Below are 19,178 nucleotides of genomic sequence, written 5' to 3'. Positions count from 1 at the left end.
GCTCCTTATGAATGGGGGAGAAGGGAAAGGCTATAAATGCACTAACCTGCTGAGTGTATTTAGGAACTAGAAAAGGTGAGCTAATTGTTTATGAACAGCAGAGTTTATGGAAGCTGGTAATAACTGGCAGATGAGGAAGAAGAGGGCATGAGTCAGACAAATGGGATGCTCAGATGTATATTGAATTAACTTCTGGTAGGAAATAACAATTTGAAACAGGTCAGGTGATAGGAGGTGTGAAGATTCGGTGCAGGCAGTGTCTGCATAGGGGAAGGAAGGAGGTACAAATAAACTTTCTGTGCCTAGTTCAAGCAATTAAGAGAATTTAAGACATAGGATTTCGAAGTTGTTGCATGCAGCTCTTACTTTCTGAGTAGGTTAAAGCTCCACTAAGGCCTGCACAGACAATAACAGAAACAAAGGAGTCATAAAAGTTTTGCAGAGGAAATACTTTTCTGGTGTGAGGTACAGACTGTTTATAAACAAGGAAAGGCTGTCAGTGGTAAGTTTCATTAGATGACAGAATAGCTCTGGTATTGGGTAACTTGTGTTGTTACAGTTTCTTGTGGATATTTGAAAACGAAGCAGTAGATGAAGGCTGTGTGTAATTGTTACCCAGTCTCTAGCAATGGTACAGCAATAACTGTGTTACTTTGCTGACGGAGACCAGGCTTGGATGAGGACAGCATGAACTCCTTTAAGCACTGGTCCAGACCCAGGCTTCACAGTATTTTGTAGTGCATCTGTGGCCAGATTCTTCTTGTGAGGGAAAAAAGTTTAAAGCCAAAGTATTGGGAAGCAGGAGCAAACATACACAGTACCCTGTGGAATCTAGTAGTCAGAAGAGTAGCAACAGATAAACTAAGAGTAAGTAATGCTAAGGGGACATCATCAATAGGAACTTTGGTCCTTCTGCTGTTACAAACATTGAGTGGCTAAGAATTTTAAGCTATATCCCTTTGTGAATACATATAAAAGTTATATATCTCATTTTTAAAATACCGCACTTGTAATAAACTTCTTGAGCAACAGGTAAAATAGTGAAATTTACCCAAATAACTTTTCAGCACAGAGAATAGAAACATGGCGGAACTAGTAAAGTAGTTTCTAAACAATGAAGAATGAGATTTTTGAGGAAAATATGTATCTGAAAAAACTTCTTTTAATGAAATATTAAAATAATTAAACTCTTAAACAGGTACAAGAAAAAAACACATATTAAAATGTGGTGGTAGCATCAAAGAATTTTACCATTTCCTGTACTGTTCCTGTTGTGGTTGTTTTTCTTTAAGTGAAGAGTCTGGTGCAAAAATAAGAGGGTTGAGAAAGAGGCAAGTGTAGGGTGTGCACAACTCCAGGAGAGGACTGTGAAGAGAGAAGCAGGGCTCACCCCAGTGGGCTCATAGTCAATTGGCTTTGCTTTTGCTGTCATGAAGGTCAAACTTACTACTGTTGTCAGATATAGGGGGCTTACACTGCGAGGGGTAATTCCACCTTATGTGGCTTTGGGAGTGTAGCAAGTAAGTGCTGGTAGTATTCACATTCTTACATGTTAAATAAAACTAAGCTGAATATCCACTTATCCCTGGTGTCTAGAAGTTGGTGTATTTGCAGCTTTGGTACACTGAGTTGTTCCCTTCAGATCCATACTGTTTTCCTGATTTACTGGATTAGGGAAAATGTGTCCTTTTAGCTCATGGGTGCTACGCCAGGCAGCCTTGGACATGTCCAAAATAAATGCATGCAATATTGGGACAAAACCCCTCACCTGTTGCTTTTGTTTCTGAACATCCATCAGTGCTGATGTCACCCAGTCCGGTGGGGAAGAGGGGCCATGGCTTGGCTCCAAAAGGATAGTGTCTCTCTTGGGATCTTTTTCCCTTGGAACTCACTCTTGGTGTCAGTCGCTGTGACCTCCCCTGGCGCGTGTGTTCCCAGTTTTGCTTCTCCTCATAGGAGCTGTCAGCTGGGGAGAGGATCAGTATGGGACAAATCTGCTAGGCTGTCTTGTCATCACAGAAATCCTCAAAAGTAAAAATAAAAATACACAAGGATGTATAAGAAGAAAAGAAAAATTACTGCAGACATGTTATGCTAGTCTGGCAGTGATGTCTGGTGGCTTTACTGCCGAAATCTCTCTTTGCTGCCCAGTGATCAGTATTGAGTTGACCCCAGTGGTTAGAAATCATACAGGCATTTCACAGTTAGCATCTTAGATTTTAAAAATTTGGGTAGGGGTCAGTTAGTCTTTTTAAAGCACTGACTGGAAGAAAGAGTCCTATTACTACTTTGTGATGTATTCAATACGTAACCCTATAATTACTTCAAAAGCTACTTGTAAGTCTAATTGTCATATTCTGTCCTGCTATATCTTTAGACAGTCTCTCACAAATGAAACTAATTTTTAGTGCTGTTATTCTCAGTATCCTCTCTGGGAGGTACTCATTTGTTGTTGAACCAGTTGGTAAAAACGAAGGTTTTTCTAAGGGATGTGTCTTAATCTTATCTGTTTATTATAATGACTTTATTATGTATGTCTGAAACAAAGTTAATGTTGAAATATTAATGTGCAGCACACTTCTCTTATGGCTGTGAAGACTGAGAAAGTTACATCCCTGAAGGCAGATTTTGGAGATATGTTTGGAAGATGACTGCTCCAGGTTCTTACTATTAAGTCCTTTCCTTCACATCAGATGGCATTCACTGACAGGCATTGCCCCTTATTCATCTAGTATTTTTACTACTTTTCTGGCAGTGCAGCAGCAGAAATGATAGCAGATGAAATCATTACAGAAAGTGTTATACTAGTTCAAAGAATTACATCAGAGCTTTAAAAACAAAAAATAAAATGAGTGGGGAAGATGTTCTTTAGCTTTCTTTGTTCTGAGATTTAGTTGTAAATATTGCAGTGATTTCATCCTTTTTTAGTACCTCATTGCTGTAACAATTTTACTGGTCTGTATCTCCTTTCTTACTGTCATTAGTAGAGGGATAAGGCCTATCTTTTGTCTGTTCAAACTTAGCAAAGCTGGAAACAGGTATTTTGTTAAAAGTAATTCCTTTTTGTAAATTAATTTTTATCTGCATTGCCCTGTGACCTTTTCATCCCCACCAAGAACACTTCTGAAGGCTGCAGAATGTGAAATGTAAAAAGATTGTGCCTTTGACTTCGAGTTAATTTCAAAAGGAAAACAATAACAAATGTGTTTAGACATCTTTAGAATGTATCATTATTGCTGTTTGTTACCTGAGGAAAGTTTCTTGGGTACATTTAAATCAGAATTTGTATGTTTTCTTGAGGCAAGTATGCCCTGAACATTTCTGTAACCAATTTTTAATTACACTTCATGGTTTACTCCCTGCCTAGGTAGGCTAGACTCTTTCAGTTTCCCAGCCCCCATGTAATTTTCGTGTCTATAATGAGAGTGGCACTATGGGAGATGACAGCATCTGATAGAGCAGCTGTCCTGTCCGATGCTCCTTGCTCTGTGGTACAGTGCCTGCTGAGAGGAAGCATTTTTCCACAGCCTTCCAAGTCTTTTCCCAACTTCTGTCATACCTTCTGCAGAAATCATTGGAGTATGTTTTCTATAATAAACCACAGGAGGGTTGAGTGAAGTGTCCTCCAAATAGGATGATAATTTAAGGTTACTTAGAGACTTCAGTTAATGCAGAACACAGCTTTGTGCTTGCTCAGCCAGGCTAATCTTGGGGAGCTTGTTCCACCAATGTGCTTGAACCAGCATGTTTCATGTCCTTAAAACTTCATGGGTATCTTGAGAGATCCAATTTTTCAGCTACTCCTTAGCAGCTTGGGTCTTGTGTTCTTGAGGGAAGGTCTGTGCCGCTGCCACTGTGCTGCAGTTCAGTTTGGTCAAGCCTGCTTGAATTGTTTTGCAGTGGTACTTGGTACTCAGATCAAGCAGAGATCCCAAGATGTATTGCAGGAGCTTCCCCTGAGGTAGGGTGGTGGATTTTGCCTGGGAGTGATTTTAAAAGATGAGGTCTATGGCTTTGGGGAATTTCTCAGTTTGCACTGAATTTGTTTAGATTTATTGCCGTTTTTTAAAATTAATTTTTGTACATTGTTGTTATGCTTTCCAATACTTTCTCACGGAGAATTACCTACAGGTGGGGAAGACGCACTGAATCATGTGGTTCTTCTTACTTCAAACTTGTCATGTGAAAAACGTAAAGTTTTCTCAAAGAGCTTTCTGTGAACCCTGCCTGCCATATGAAATGAAGGGGAATACAGAAGCTTTCATTCTTAGCAGTGGAAACTGACTGAGGTCCAGCTCCTGTTATCTTGTCGATACTGTGTAGTTGCTGTAGTGTAATGAAAGTACTCATGGAGTAAGGTGTTGCTCAGGATTTTAAAGATTTCTGCTAGAAAAGAAGAGGAAACCAAGGAGAAGTGCAAGGGAGTTCACATTACGTACCCCAAACCAAACTAGTATCTGTCTGTAGTGGTGATGTTATACTGATTGATACTGTTTTTCCGATGAATACAATGTAAATTTGATTGTTTTCATGCAACAAAGTTAACTAAGCATTTTTCTCCTTGAAGTTTCAATAAAAAGCTTCTAGTTGACCCGAGTTTACTTCTGCTTGGTTTGCGTCTTTTTCTGTTATCAGAGTGAACAAATAGCACCTTTTGTTTTGTTTTGGGTTTTTTTTGTGAAAAGTCAAGATTTCCAGAGAGTATTTGCGGATTTAGAGTGGGACTTAAGTTAGAAATTACATTTTAGAAAACAAGGTTAGACTCTGAGGAAGCTCTCTATCTATTTGAATTTCAAATACTGATACTTGCAGCAAAAGTTTGCAGTCTCCAGATGGGGTGTGAGGCTTGGAAAGTGTTTTGTTTGAAAGTTCAGAAAGTTTACATTTCAAAAAGTTCGGAAAGTACAAATTTCAAAAGTGGTGAGATTTTGCTAATAGTTCACAAACAATGACAGCTAATTTTGCCACAAATTATTTCAGCTACTTGGCATAGTGCAAAAGTTCTTCAGAAATAAAGTAAGTCAGATTCCACATTGAACAAATAGTAAATTAGGCGCCAGGCCACAGATTTAAAGATTGCTGGGTTTGTGAGAAGTGGGAAGGAAGATGGTGGAGCTCACAACTGTCTGCTAGAAACACTTGCAGTTCAGTGCAACTGAAGGTGTGCTTGTTCCAGTGACAAGTGGTGAGCTGAAGCCGGGGTCAGAGGCAAGTGCAGTGTACTTCTGTTGCTTGTGCAAATTTTTTACCACAGAAGGGGATGTCCAGATGCACTGTTTCTGGAGATAAATAGTATCTTCTCTCCAGTCACTGTTCTGAAACAGAGGCATCCAGTAAAGTCAAGTCTTGCAAAGCAGTAGGTTTCTCTGCTGTATATGTGTTTCTCTACATGGAAATAAGTTTTAATAAATGCAATTCAAAACAGATAAAGAATATTCAAGTGTCCTGAGTCAGACCAGGAAACTGACAGATTCAAATTAATTTTGAAATTTTAATTTGAACTTGGGTAAAGCATTCATATCAGCATGATATCCAGTATTAAGGAAGTGCAGTTCTGTTAATCAGTGCTTAATGTATTTATTATGGGCATGCACTCATGTCTTGCCTTTCCCAGAACAGATGTTTTTAAGTGTACTTGAAATGTTTTCCTCATGTCAATTTATTTGCAGTTTGAAATTTTTCTTTTCTCTCTAGTACAACCTCATTGCCTCCTAGTGTGTGAAACAGGTATTTTTTTCAAAGCTTTAGAAAGATTTCCTCTTACTTTTGTTACATCATGTGTATTATCACCCTTGTCATCAGTTGTCCATGTTGCCAGTGTGCAGAGGGAAGCATTTGATACGAATCTGTGAAATGCATTAGAAGAAATATCTGGTGATATAAGCATTAAACCACTTATGGAATTTTCAGATAACTTTTTTTTTTTTTTTTTTTTTTTTTTTTTTAGTACATGCATCATGAATGAATCTGCCTCTAGTGGAAATGGTCAGGAGTTTGATGTATTTAGTGCAATGGACTGGAAGGATGGCATAGGTACTTTGCCAGGAAGTGACCTAAAGGTAAGATAAGTAATTTTTCCAGTAAGTGAAGTAAAAATGTTAAATGACAAAAGAATGCATTTGAAAAGCTGGTGTGTAGGTATCTGCTTTATGAATAAAACATGAATCTGCAGTTCTGAGTTAAGAGACTGTAGCCTGTTAGGTTTAAGCTCTGGAGTTTCTTGATTCAGTTTGTGGTACTGGCACAGACAGCCATCATCCCCGTAGGAAGGCATAAATTAGCACTGCCTCACTATACAGACAGAATTAATCAAATGCACAAAATCCCAAAGAAATCTCAAAAGTGTGAAAATTCTGTCCACTTAGAGCATTATATTACTGTATTACTAAGAATTTTCATACTGTCATTGGCTCTCACAGTCTTACGTTCTTAGTTCTTTTTATTTCTAAAAATAGTTTATTTTTGCTGTGCCTTTGTCATGTGGGTGCCTAGAAAGATGAATAAAGTGAGTGCTTCTGAGCTTGGTACGGTTTACAAGTTTGAATTATATTGGAGTAGTAATTTTGCTTACATTTTTCACACTAGTTGAGCTTCCTGAAGTAAATTGTAACTGTTCTATTTTGTTTTCAGTTTCTTTTTATTTATCTCATGTTTTTTACTGTATTGTAAGAAGGTGTCTTTTGCTGTGCTTGCAGTTTTGTTATTAGAGACTGTCTTGTACCTATTTCCTGTTGATTAAAGGCAATACTTTCATATCATTCAAAGTAATGTGGTTTGCTCATAGTTTGTTTCTTGAAAGGAATCTCACAAGAAAGTGTGGCATTTAAAACAACTTTTTTATCTTTTGGTGCTTGATAGGATTTCTGTTATTGAAGTAAAGAGTCAAAAAATGTTTGAAATTCAGGGTACATGTTGTGAATGTGTTTTGCTGTTGGTGTTTAAGTTGTTTGTTTGTTTTTTGGCTTTGTTTGATTTTTTTTTTTTTTTAATTGCAGAACAGTACAATAAATTTCCATCACTGTACACTACAGCAGTATCACTATATACCTTGTCTGTAAAGTTTCTGTTCCTCATTCTGCTTGCCTCCTTTTCCTTTTTGAACTAAGTCAGGAGTTCCTAGTTCATTCATGTTGGCCTTCATCCACATTTGCTTAACTCCTTGCACATTGACATGCCTCATTCTCCTGGTTTGAAGGCCCTGGAGAGAGAGACAGATTTCCTGGGCCTATTTACCTCTTAGAAGAGTCTCCTGTATGATCCTGCCAAGCAGATTTCTGAACAAGCCAACAGGCACCTCTTCTGAAGTCCAGTCACTGTTTGTTTCACTGGCTTCTTTCAGGCTTCCAGACTTCATCATCTCATGGTGATGATGATAGCCAAGGCTATGATGAGCTTCCACATCCCTGATATCTGTACCAGTATTTTCTGTATTTTTAAGTCCAGGCTTTTACAATTTCTTTCTATTTTAATACACAACACTGTGTTAAAGGGAACCATAGTATTGAAATGTTTGAGCAATACAAAAGGGAACAGTGCAGGAAAATATCATAATCTCATATAAATCACTGGTTTCTGCTTTTTTCAGTTGTGATTACCCTAGGTCAAACAAAACTGAAGTAAAGTTTGAGTCACTAAGTAGTAGAAGAATGGGAAAGTTTCCATGTAAAGTGAGGAAAAGGACCTGGGAAGTAGCTCAGGGTCGCTTCAAGAAATCTTGTAAGAAGATTCTTAACTATGTCCTTTTCAGGAAAGCATGAGCTTCATTTTAAAGCTTATCTTTTAGTTAGTTTATTTATTTCTTTAATTTGGAAACAAACAGAAATTTGATTTTTGGACAGAGATTCTTTCTTTGGTCCAAGAGTTAGGGAAGGTGCATTCAGAGGTGCCATAGTAGTCTACCCAGAATGGTGAAAGATACAGAATATTGTCCAGGCAGCTCCTTTCTGGGTTATTATTTGGAGGGGGGGAGGGGGGGGGGCTGTTTGCTTGTTTTTTAAATACAAAATTTGCATTTTTTTAATACAAAAGCAAGGAGTTGAAAGGATGAAATCGAAATGGAGGCATTTTAAGACTGACTGAAGGAAGAATATTTTCTAACAATGCAAAATTAGCCTGAGGAGGTGACTGTGCCAGGAACATCAAGATTCAGTGAGAAACTAGGTGTTTTCACTGATACCTAAACAACTTGAGCTGTTAAAATAGTAAGGACATTTAAGCTTTTATGATAATTGTAACGATTTTAAGCTTTTATGATAATTGTAACAACTCATATTTCAGGACTGCTTCTAAGTACTGATGGTTAAAAAGGTGACTAATCACTTGAAACTGTAAATGTGATCATGGAAGATATGTTATGCTCTTTGTGGAATTCTCAGAATAGAGTTAATTAAGATTATTTACTTGAACTCTCCTGATCACAGAGTACTTTACTATTGTGTCCTGAACCTAAAGAAAATGACCTTACATAGCAGTTACTTATTGTAAGTTTGCATGTGTCTTTCAAAAATTGTAATAGACTTGTTCCACTAAAAGTATCAAACTATTGTTGTGTATTTGCATTGAAATGCACTTGAAAAATCTGGTAAAACACTGTAATAGCAAGATACTCAAATATAAATATTCTATTTTTACAGCTTGGTAATAGATTAGAGTGTCTGAGGCATTTTAGAACAAATAATAAGCAGTAGTTTAAATATCCATTGTTGACAATGTATTGCTTAAATTTTCACATTAAGTCTTTTCCCAAAATGTTAGGGGAAGTTGTCTTTGAACAGTCAGATTTGGTAAACTGTGTTGTGTGAGCATATTAACATTAAGCTAAACCTATGCCAAAATGTTGAAATACTGCTTTTAAATACAGACATTTTAGAGAGTTACCTACTTGAAGTCCTTATTTTTAGTCTTATAAAGCATCTACCATTTGCTTGTCTTTACTACTTGCATAATGAAGTTTCATGCCTATTTTAACATATGCATGTTTTAAGAAATGTCTTTTCTGATGTGCTGTATTAATATCTGGCCTGGGATTACCAGGCAAATATATATGAGCAGCCATTCTTTTTAGAACCACTTCATTTTTGTGAGTATGAGTTCCTGAATGACTAAAAGTTGGTAAAACACTATTGTAAGTGGAGCAAAATGTTTCTTGAACATTTTTCTTATGATACAGAAGAACATCTAAACCAGGAATAGATATTTAGATTATTTCTTTTTGTTAGGAAGTCCTGTAGGCAGTTTCATGCCTACCAGACTTCAGTGAGATGGGCTGCACCAGGGAGCACTCATTTCCCAGTCTAACCAAAACGAGGGAGCCAAATCAGATACCAAGCTCAGCCATGCCACAGTGTCTTATTCCTGTATCTGTTTCTATACCAGTAACATGCTGAGAATGTTCTTTTCCTATGATTTTGGGCACTGTTAATTGTTAGGGTTTTGTCACTTGTAGTTCAAGAAGTCTGTGGAAATACATTCTATACAGATTTTGTTAAAAATCTTCAGCAAAAATAGTTAACACTCCTTGAATGCTGCTTTGAGCATGCTGTGTGACAGATAAGTAGTGAGTAGTTGTGGAAAATGCTGGAATTTCAAATTACACAGGGAATAGGGAGAATTAAAAATTGTACAGTATGATGCACTGAAGACTGTGAACAAAAATTTTAGCATTGTATATTAGTTCTTTCAAGATGTTTAAATAAAACAGAAAACTTGAATTCCAGTAGAATTTAAAATACTTTACAAATTACAGAATGCCTTCATGTGGCAGGCAAAGTAATGTATGCTCATCTGAAAAACATCAGTGCTTACCAGTTACTCTGCATGGTGTGAATGTAAATGTGAAATGCTTCTCTTTTTTCTCCTTTTTTTTTTAACTCTCTATGCTGAGTGCACACAGTAACACCATGGCTTCAAGATTTAAATATACTCATTAAATTGGAAAAGCTGTAATAATTTACAGTCACTTCCTACTGCAGTGACAGAAGTTTATGAAGTACTTCTTAATGCATTTTCTAGTGCTGTGTTTGGAAAGTGAGCAGTTATATACTGCGTGGACAGAATTTTGGTCGTTATTTCCAGCTTGCAAAATGTGTTTGAACATAAAGGAAAAGAATTAAAATTTGATGATGAAGAAATTTACCTGTAAATAAAGTTGGGCAGCAAATATTGTAGGAAGCCAACTAGAGTAGTGGAACTGAATGGTGGAGTAATGGCCAATGGTGTTTGGTATTTCCAGCAGTGCTATAAAGAGTATAACAGTGATTTGGATTGCTGTGCTTCTGGATGCAGGGGTGCAGCAACACGAGGCAGTAAAGTACATCCTTCCACCTGCCTGTTCTGAAATTACATTCAAGCTTGCCTGTGATAATGCATGATTTAAGAACAACTTCTTTCCTCACATTGTTATAGAAACATCGGTAGTGTCTCAGACAATAATTTAATGTAGTGCTTTTTCAGTGCAAAGCTGTTTCTGTTCTCTCATGGCAGCATGTGCTGTACTTTGAATCTGGAGAGGCAGGGAGAGTCCGTGAGAATGGTGTCTTTGGGAAACATCAACTTCTGGAAGCTGGTTAAATCACTGCCGGCGCTGGGAAGGTGCTGCTCCAAAGAGAAGATGGATTCCATTCAGAGAATGTGGTGAGGAGTAGCATAGGGAGCAGACAGCAAGGTAGACAGGCACTTTCCTCTGACCATGTGTGAGCGCCAGCAGATCTGTGTAGTGGCCTGGTCCTTTCCATATGAAATTAACTTTATTCTGTTGCAATGTAAGGTAATTAATTAGCTCTTGCTATGCTTCATTGCTATAGATTTCTGGTTAAAACTTTGCAGTGTCATAAAATGAGTCAACCTTATGTAAGAAAAAAGAAGACCAGAAAAGGAAGTTTCACTATTAAAATTGTTAAAACTGCAAAGACAAGAAATGCTGAGTTTAGGTTTGCGTTTGGATCTTTATTTGGGTTTCATCATGTATAGTCATAGTAGTCTTCCCTTAAGTGATCACGTGGTATTCTACCACAAAATCTCTGGGCCATTAGCTGTAGATGCTGTTAAACTTCTGAACAACTAGGCAGAGGGTTTCAGGAAGGAAAAGGAATAGTTTTGTGATTATTACAGGTAAATCCCACAGAGGAATGCTCAGCACCTCACTTGTTCCTACCACAGCCTTCCTGCACAGCGCTGAGCAACTCACTGGAACCAAATTTTTGGCAGGTAGCCATTTTTTATTTGTTGCTAGCTTGGGCTTCCCATGAGATATTAGTGTTTTGTATTTAGAAATATTCTGGCCAAAATATTTCACAGCTAGGGTTGCCTTGTAAGTCAACTTCTGGATCAATAAGCATCATCTTGGCAGGCCTTGACTTCTGGCTCTATTGCTGATTTATGTGTCACCTTAAGAAAGTCTGTTTAGCTGCAATTTTGTACTCAAGTGGAGATAATAAGGTAGACTGAGTTTGCAGTGTAGAGAAATCAGTGGGAAGCCCTCTGATACTAAGATAATTCTTGAGCACTTGAAGTGGAATGGGGGGGGGTTGGAAGAGCCTGAGGAGTGTCTAAGAATAAAGTAGATAAACATTACTGCAGACAAGACTGAGGTATTGGTATGGGGAAATGTCAGTCTCTCTTGCTAAAGGTATATGTTTTCTGATGGCACTCTGGGTTCCTATGGTACCTAAGCTTTCTGTTCAGCAATGATGAGAGAATGCTCCTATTATTTTTATTTTTGGAAGGATATAATTTGATAGCAATTCTTTCCTGCTTGTGCCTGCCCAGATTGGAAAAAAACCCTTTCCTTTTAGATGCAAATTGTTCTCTCTGCTTTTTTTACTTCAGGATTAGCCTATTGCAGTGTTATTGAAGTATCTTAAAATCAATCCAAGATTGGTGGAATGCTTGACTACTTTCTTGCTTGACAGGATCATTTCAATGAGAGTGGGTCTGGCCTTGCCTGTTGGTCGTGGTGAGGAATTTAATCTCTGCTGATTATGGTTTAGGGAGCTCTAGATACCCTGTGATCCTACTTAAGTTTGTCTTTTGCCATACTTGCAGAGTAGCAGTGTGCAGGCAGGATCCTTTCTCATCACTGAAGAAGCAGAATTGTCCGGGGGAGGAACACATTTCCCCAACATCCTCTATCCCTGAAAGAATCAAAATGATGAGGCAAGTGTAAGGGGTCACATGCTTACTGACTGCTTTAAAATAAGCTGGGAGGAGAGTACTCAGAAGGATGAAGAGCTACCAAGAGAGGTTTTTTTTCTTTTCTAAGTGGCTGAGAACAGAGATTTTGTTTTAGGAGTTACTTTGCACTGCATTGTAACAGAAATTGCTAGAGTGCCTAAAGCTTTTTTAGATACATGTTCTTTGTTGTACATTGGGGTTTTTTAAAAAAGAAAATAAACAGTCATTCTGCTTTCAAACCATGTAGAGTAAATAAGACTGGCTTTACTGCTTGAAGAAAGAACATAAAAATACCAACAGCTGCCTCATTTTTCTGAATGCTATCCAGCCCTTGCCTGGGGCAGGGGTTCTGTGGAAAAAAATAATATGTGCATGTAAAGAGTGTATCACACACACAGGGAAGAGGGGTCTGGTTGAATGGACAATGTCAGGTGTTTAATAACTTATTTAACTTAAGTAATATGTAAAAAAATAGTTTGGTGTGTAGCAGGATGTGGTTGGACAATTCAGTGGTGACAGATAATTCCTTCACTTTAAAAAGATGAGGAGCTGTAAAATGCCAGAAAAGCTCTGATTTATCTGAGCAGTCCCACTGAAACCACTGTGACTAAATGGTGATTAACATCAAGAGTAATGATAACTTTTTGCTAGCCAGAGATCAGAGTGTAGTTCTTTGGCTTCTATCACTGAAGTCGCAGGTGTCTGTCTTCTTGACAAACTGCTGTTGAATTCTGCTGCTTTAAACTTAGCTGCTTCATAGGCATAAAGAGCATTGGACATTTACTCAATTTACTTCTGTTTTGGATAATAAAAATTTTGCAGGTTTCTTCTGTGTCCACAATCACAGCTGTGGTGTCAAGATATGTTTTGTTGCTGAAGTTACTGTCAGAATGCAGCAACAATTGTCTTTATTGCAAAGAACTCTTTGTCCTTATCTTGCCCAGTAGATGGTAGTGTTGGCTGATTTTTCTAATTTATTTTAAAGCTGTGCATTAACATATGTGGGGGTTTTGGTCTTTTTTGTTTTTCCTTTGCTTCAGTTGTTCTTCCTTTTTCTTTGTTTTTATTTGTCAGTTCTCCCAAATAATAATTATACCATATATAAAATGATAGCAACTTTTATTCTGATCTGATATCTGTAGGAACTGATGAGATCTTCTACATTATTAAGAAGGCACAAGTAACAGCAAACCTTGATAGTCTGGTCTGTGTTGCTCTGACTTGGACGCATGAAAAGTGGGGACTTAATTTGAAACTAGGTTTTATATGTTTGTTCCCAACAGGTTTGATTTTATAAGAATTAATCTACAATATGATAGACATTTTGCATCGTTTGCAATTTTTTCATCATGCATAGAGACAAATGCTCAAGAGTAATTTTATGAAATGTGGAAAAGAGAACCGGAAGCCCTTTTAACATTCAGTTACCCCTACATAAAACTACAGCATCTTCCAGCCAGCAGGATAAGGCAAAGAACTTCCATTAGAAATGGAAATGCTCTAAACCCACTGGAGGAGAGACAGCAGCAGTCCACTTTCAGTATTATGCTTTGTCATGCTCCCTGGGACTTCTGTGGTTCAGCACAGCACATGGTGGGCAAAGAATGACAGGCTGAACGGGAAGATGGAGAAGGTTTTCGTAAGAACAGAAGAACCTTGTGCTTAGTGCAATAAAATCAAGTTTGAGGAGGTACATAATTGCTTGCTTTATCATATGCTAAGAGAGTAAATGTTAGGGTACTACATATGGCAGTGTGGCTTAAGAAAAAATGGGTACAAACTGACTATGAGTACATGGAAATTAAAACATAAAAAGAGGTTTTCCAAGAAAGAAATTCAGGAAGGGACTTTCACTAGAGACACTGGTAACAGAATATCTGGCTGCTTCTGAAACGTTTATGAAATACTTTGTGTGATACTATTGCTTGCAATAGACAAAGGCTTCATATCAGTGGCTTATGATACTTGTTCCAGTCCTGTGTAAATTTTCATACAATTTTAATTTTTTTGAAAATGTTTATTGAGAATAATTTTTAGCATGTGGACAGACAGAAATGGTTCAGAAAGTATTGATAATGTTTGATTATTATTTATTTAAGCCTTGGCTTCCCTCACTATGTTCATTATCTGTTGAATGAATATTAAAATGTTCCTGGGGATAAAATTAACAGTCATACAAGCTGAAGTTTTAGTATATCAGGGCATCATTTCCCAAGAACATGAAAATGTATCTCAGCTCTGAGTGGAAGGAATCTCTAATGATGTTTAAAAGGAAGCTACGGTCCTTGATCCTTGTGGAAACTGCAGACAAGGCAGCTGAATAAGTTCTTTGTTGTATACTTACCTGCTGGCAGCTGGACTCATCCTGCCGACTCAGTTACAATATATTTGCATTAAAAGAATTGCAGTTAATAGAACATGTGTATTTTTGCCCTCATTGCTTGCCTTTACATGAAACTTTGGAAGCTAAATTTTCTATCCAGATGTTATATTTATTCCTGTTTATCTTGCTGTGAATTTTCTCAGGAAAGCTGTTGAGGTTTCTTTCTCTTCTTTGTTGCTGTCTTTTAAGACCAATGGTTCTATAGTGTGGGACAGAATTATCTTAAGAGGTTACTTAAATTTTGACAACGGGCATTTGACAAAAGTCAAGTGGATTAAATTTGTACCCAATGAGCCTTATCATTTATTCTCTTTAAAACACTGAAGTGACAAAAATCAGTCTTTTTTTGAGAGTTTATTTGTAAAATACTTGGTAATGGCCTGACTTTGTTTCTGTCAAGGGGATTTTTACTGTTTGATGCAATGAAGGCAGATTGAAGGGAAATCCCTTCATCCAATGCAAATTTCTGTATTTATTTAGGGAGTTTTGTGACTTGAAAACAAATTTTTATTATCAGAAAGCTATGGATCCATCCTCAGAAGTTAGCTCAAAGGCACTGTTTCTTTCCCTCTATATCAACTGTGAAATTCCAAAGTGTCAAGACACCTAGGGAAGTGTCTGGGAGGACTGCTCTTACTGTATTTTGGTTTGGAGGAAATATTATGATGAAACTTTTACTTTCAGGTTTTCTGTTGCCTACTCTCTAAGTAGAAGAGACTTACAAATGTGTTGAATTTTTTCATAGGCACATAAACCACCATTAATTGAGATCCTTTTTTGTCATTCTTCCAACAGTAAACACTAGTTGGCATGTTGCTCTGGCAACTTTTATTCTGTGATGACTTTGTGCAACATGCTGCTTTGTACATCTATTCATCCTGTTTTCAAGCAGTTAACCTTTGTCACAAGCTGTTCATGTCTTTTTCTCCGCAGCTAAAACCAGAGTATGACTCCCCAGGTGTGAGGCGTTGTTCTGGTTAGCCATGAAGAGCTCGGCATATACGTTAGTGCTGATGGTGTCGCTGGGGAAATAGGGAGAGAGAGCAGACATGAATTCAAGTTTGCATCAGAACAGCGGCTGGAAGCCTCTGAGAGTGGTAAAGGCAAGGCTGCAGGTGAAAAGTGAAGTTACACCAGTCAGTGAGGCTGTGCCCAGTCGGACTGTTGTGCCTGATAAGGCAGTGGCAAGTTGTCTTGGCGTGGTTGGCCTGACTGTTGAAGAGCTTTTCCATAAGGGTTCAGCTCTTGCTGCTGTTAACAGCCTCCAGGGAAAGAGTAGCTGTGAGCAGCCTTCCCTACAGTCATCTGTCTTCCATTGTTTGGTGCCTATCAGTCAGCCCCCTGGAGCCAGAAGGGCTGGCAGGTTACTGCATTACCTGGGGTGATGTCCTTGCATTCCACAGGAGGCCCCAGTGGAGGAGGAACACGTTTCTGGTGTCAGGGCTGGACATTGATCGAATCATGCGGAAATATCCCAAGTATTTAGGTATCTGTTCAGAAATACCTTTGGTGCATGGATTTCCTGCTGATACAGTATGAAGGTGTGGGAGAGTGTTTCCAAGAGATGGTCAGTAACCTCCCTGGGCCCTGTTGGCTGGTAGGCTGCTGCAACCTGCAGATGTCTTGGCCCATGTTCACAGCTTGCCTGCTGTGAGACAGCTCTTGAAATGTTGGAGCTCTTGAAAGCAGGGAGGGTTTTCTCTCTAGCATCTACCTGTTGCAGAGGCAGCAAAGCACCAAGAGCAAAAATGGGCTTAACCAAAATAGGAACAAGACTGAGTGCATAAGTCAGCTGAAAAAGAATTCTGAATAGTAACTCTACTGCTTTTCTTTGGGTGGAACAGCATGACTGTCTCTCCACAAACTGAAGTATCAGCACGTGGTGTTTACTGCATTTGGTTGCCCTTCAAAGTTGAACTCATGGTATTTCAGTCCAGATGGATTTATCAGCAGTTTGTCCATGCTTTCATATCTGTTGTGAGCACAGCTGATCACAAGTAAAAATCTTAGCTCCAGATGTCATATGATTGTGTGAGGGCCTCTTCTTCCTTTCCTTCCCCTCAGCTTATTATTTCTTATCTGTTCACATTCCTTAGGACTTGTTGGCTCTTTGCAAATGTTAAGGCTGGAAGGACTGTATTAGTGAAAGCACACTGCTGTGGTATGTGTATATGGGGGTCACCTTTGCCTGCAGCCGGAATGGCTTATTTTCAGTACTGTACCATGGCAGGGTCCAAAGTGAAGGGGGAATGATGTGTTCATCAGCCTCTGGAGGCACAGAGAGGGTCAGTGTAGGGCCAGGCAATTATTCCCTTTCCCATTTTCCCAATGTAAAGTTGCCTGACCAGAGAAACAGAAATAGGCTTCATGCTATGGCCTTGAAGGAATATCCTCTCTGGTGGATGCTGGGGAGTTCTGAAGTACCCTCTCAGGCATAATTTTCCCTGTTGAAAGCTGTTGGTGAGAGCATCACACTGATAACGACCTGTTCTTTGTGGCAAAGACACCCCTTCCCTGTTCGGAGCAGATGATCAGGGACAAAACCCTGCCTTGAGCTAAACCCTTGTAACCAGCTGGGCCTGCAAACCACGTAGTGACTGGGAAGCAGAAGCTATTTTCATGTGGCAGTGCTGTAATCACTACAGCATTGTGAAGAAACTTTTCTTCTGGCAGCAGGATGCCTGTAACTCGTGGTGCTCCATTGTAAGCACAGCATGTGGGGCATTGTTGAGCCTTGTGTCTGGCTGACAGTAATATCACATTCAGCGTGTAATTAAACACCTCATAAACTGCCTTGAGATATTTGTTTATGTGCACTTTTTAGTGGAGAAGTACTGTGTTTGCAGAGGATGCTGAAATTTCTGTACTCTGAAGCATTTGGTATGTGATGTTCATTCAGCTCCCTTGTCCTCAGAAAGAATAGTCAGTGTCTGGAGTGTGTTATTTTGCTGGCAATGAAAAACATCTGGTTAAGTGATGTTCCCATTAATTTCTGTTACTGATTTTTTTTTATGTGTGTAAGTTAGATATTGATCTGTATGTGGAGGCATCTGTATCAGTGTCTGTTGCAAATTAATATTTATAGATATCAAAATGAATTTGCATTTGGCTTGATAGAAACAAGAAAGGCTTGGTTTGAATCCCATGGGGATAAGCAGAAACACATAGAAAATAGGCAATGTGGCAAGGACACCATGTAAAAACTATATTGAGTAGAAGATACTTCAAGAGACTTCTAGTAAATTTTTACTATGCTCTATTCCATTTGTTTTGTCTTACAGTTTAGAGTCAATGAATTTGGGGCCCTGGAAGTAATTACAGATGAAACTGAGATGGAAAGTGTTAAAAAGGCCACTGCTACCACAACCTGGATGGTTCCAACTGCTCAAGAAGGTCAGTTAAGAAGCAGTAAACATTTTCTGTGGTAGACTGTAGTTTCTTTAATGTACCAGCTTTCCTTAAAGCTTCCCTCCAAAATAAAAAAAAAACAACTTATTGCTTTAATGGACAGAGTATCTCTGATGAAGTAACCCGTTTCTTGGGATGTAAATCAGTATGAAAATAAATTCATTTCAAGTTAAAAGGAAATAATTCCACTGTTAAACAGCTGAAGTTCAATTACAGCCACAATTTTTTCCTTAGAGTAATCTTCTCTAAATTTAGAATTGGTATATTTCCTCTATTTAATTTGCAAAATAGTAAAACTCTTTAAATTATTGGGACTTTTTTAGAGTAGAGGTCATTTTTGTTGAGCTGGTTCTCCAGACTGCCCACAGACTTTACAAACTGTGCACTGCAAATTGCCTTCATATGGTCAGCTCAGCAGCCACCACCAATGTCAGTGTTAGCTGTGTAGTGTGTACCCACACAGATGCCTTGCTCCTGCCAACTATGCTTTTTTGCAGCATTAAAATCTGTGTGTAGTAACAGTTAGTGTTTATCTGGAATGGTAAAATTCTAAGAGTTGCAGTATCTACCTACCAGATAAGGTGTTTCCTGGATTTAAAATACTGAAGTAAGAAACACCTGTTTTATTCAAGAAAAGTTGGTTTATGTGGTCATAAATTACTGCGATCTTTTTACACTGACTCCAGTAATGATGGAGTAGCGTGGAAGAGAATATCACAACTGGTTTTGCAAGTATTTACAACTTCCTAGTTTTTTTCCTTGTTGGTATTACATTTTATCAACTTTCTTTTAAAATATGCATTCTGTAAGTCCTTTAAAAAAGCAGACTTCACAATTTTTGTTCCATAATCATCCCTATAAGTACAAGAAGTGAAGGCAATGAGAGCTTTCCTTTGCTGCTCCCTTGCTATTAGATCATAATTGTCATGTGGAGCATTAACACTGGTGGGAAAGTGGTTTGGGCTCCCCCTGAGGTATGAAGCTTCAGACCACAGTTAATGTGTTCTGTAGCAAGGCAGTGATAGTTAATTCAAGTTTCAAATCTGTGATGAGAGTAGCGAAATTGTGATACTGTAGTAGCAGAACAGATTCTCTGCTTAGACTTAGAGATCACAGTTACTGACAGTAAAGCATGAAACTGCATCCCCTACAGTCTGGCAAACCTAAACAAAAAAATTGTGATTCTCCTATATTAAACTTGATTTATGGACATATA

The 19,178-nt window shown here is 38.3% G+C and overlaps 1 protein-coding gene across 3 annotated transcripts in view; it reads left to right on the top strand.

The window, feature by feature from the left end:
- The window catches only part of L3MBTL3 (L3MBTL histone methyl-lysine binding protein 3), a 75,501-nt gene that overhangs the window by 2,580 nt on the left and 53,743 nt on the right, over positions 1 to 19,178 (top strand). For all 3 annotated transcript variants that reach the window (XM_082300102.1, XM_082300104.1, XM_082300103.1), the window contains exons 2-3: positions 5,948 to 6,059; positions 17,836 to 17,947. In XM_082300102.1, the coding sequence (XP_082156228.1) occupies positions 5,958 to 6,059; positions 17,836 to 17,947 (214 nt within the window). In that variant the 5' untranslated portion in view covers positions 5,948 to 5,957. The remainder of the gene's footprint in view (positions 1 to 5,947; positions 6,060 to 17,835; positions 17,948 to 19,178) is intronic.

This window comes from Coloeus monedula (assembly GCF_965178545.1).
Source record: "Coloeus monedula genome assembly, chromosome: 2".
Lineage (NCBI taxonomy): Eukaryota > Metazoa > Chordata > Aves > Passeriformes > Corvidae > Coloeus > Coloeus monedula.
The sequence above is the reverse complement of the archived record's forward strand: the minus strand, read 5'-3'. Positions and strand labels throughout refer to the sequence as shown.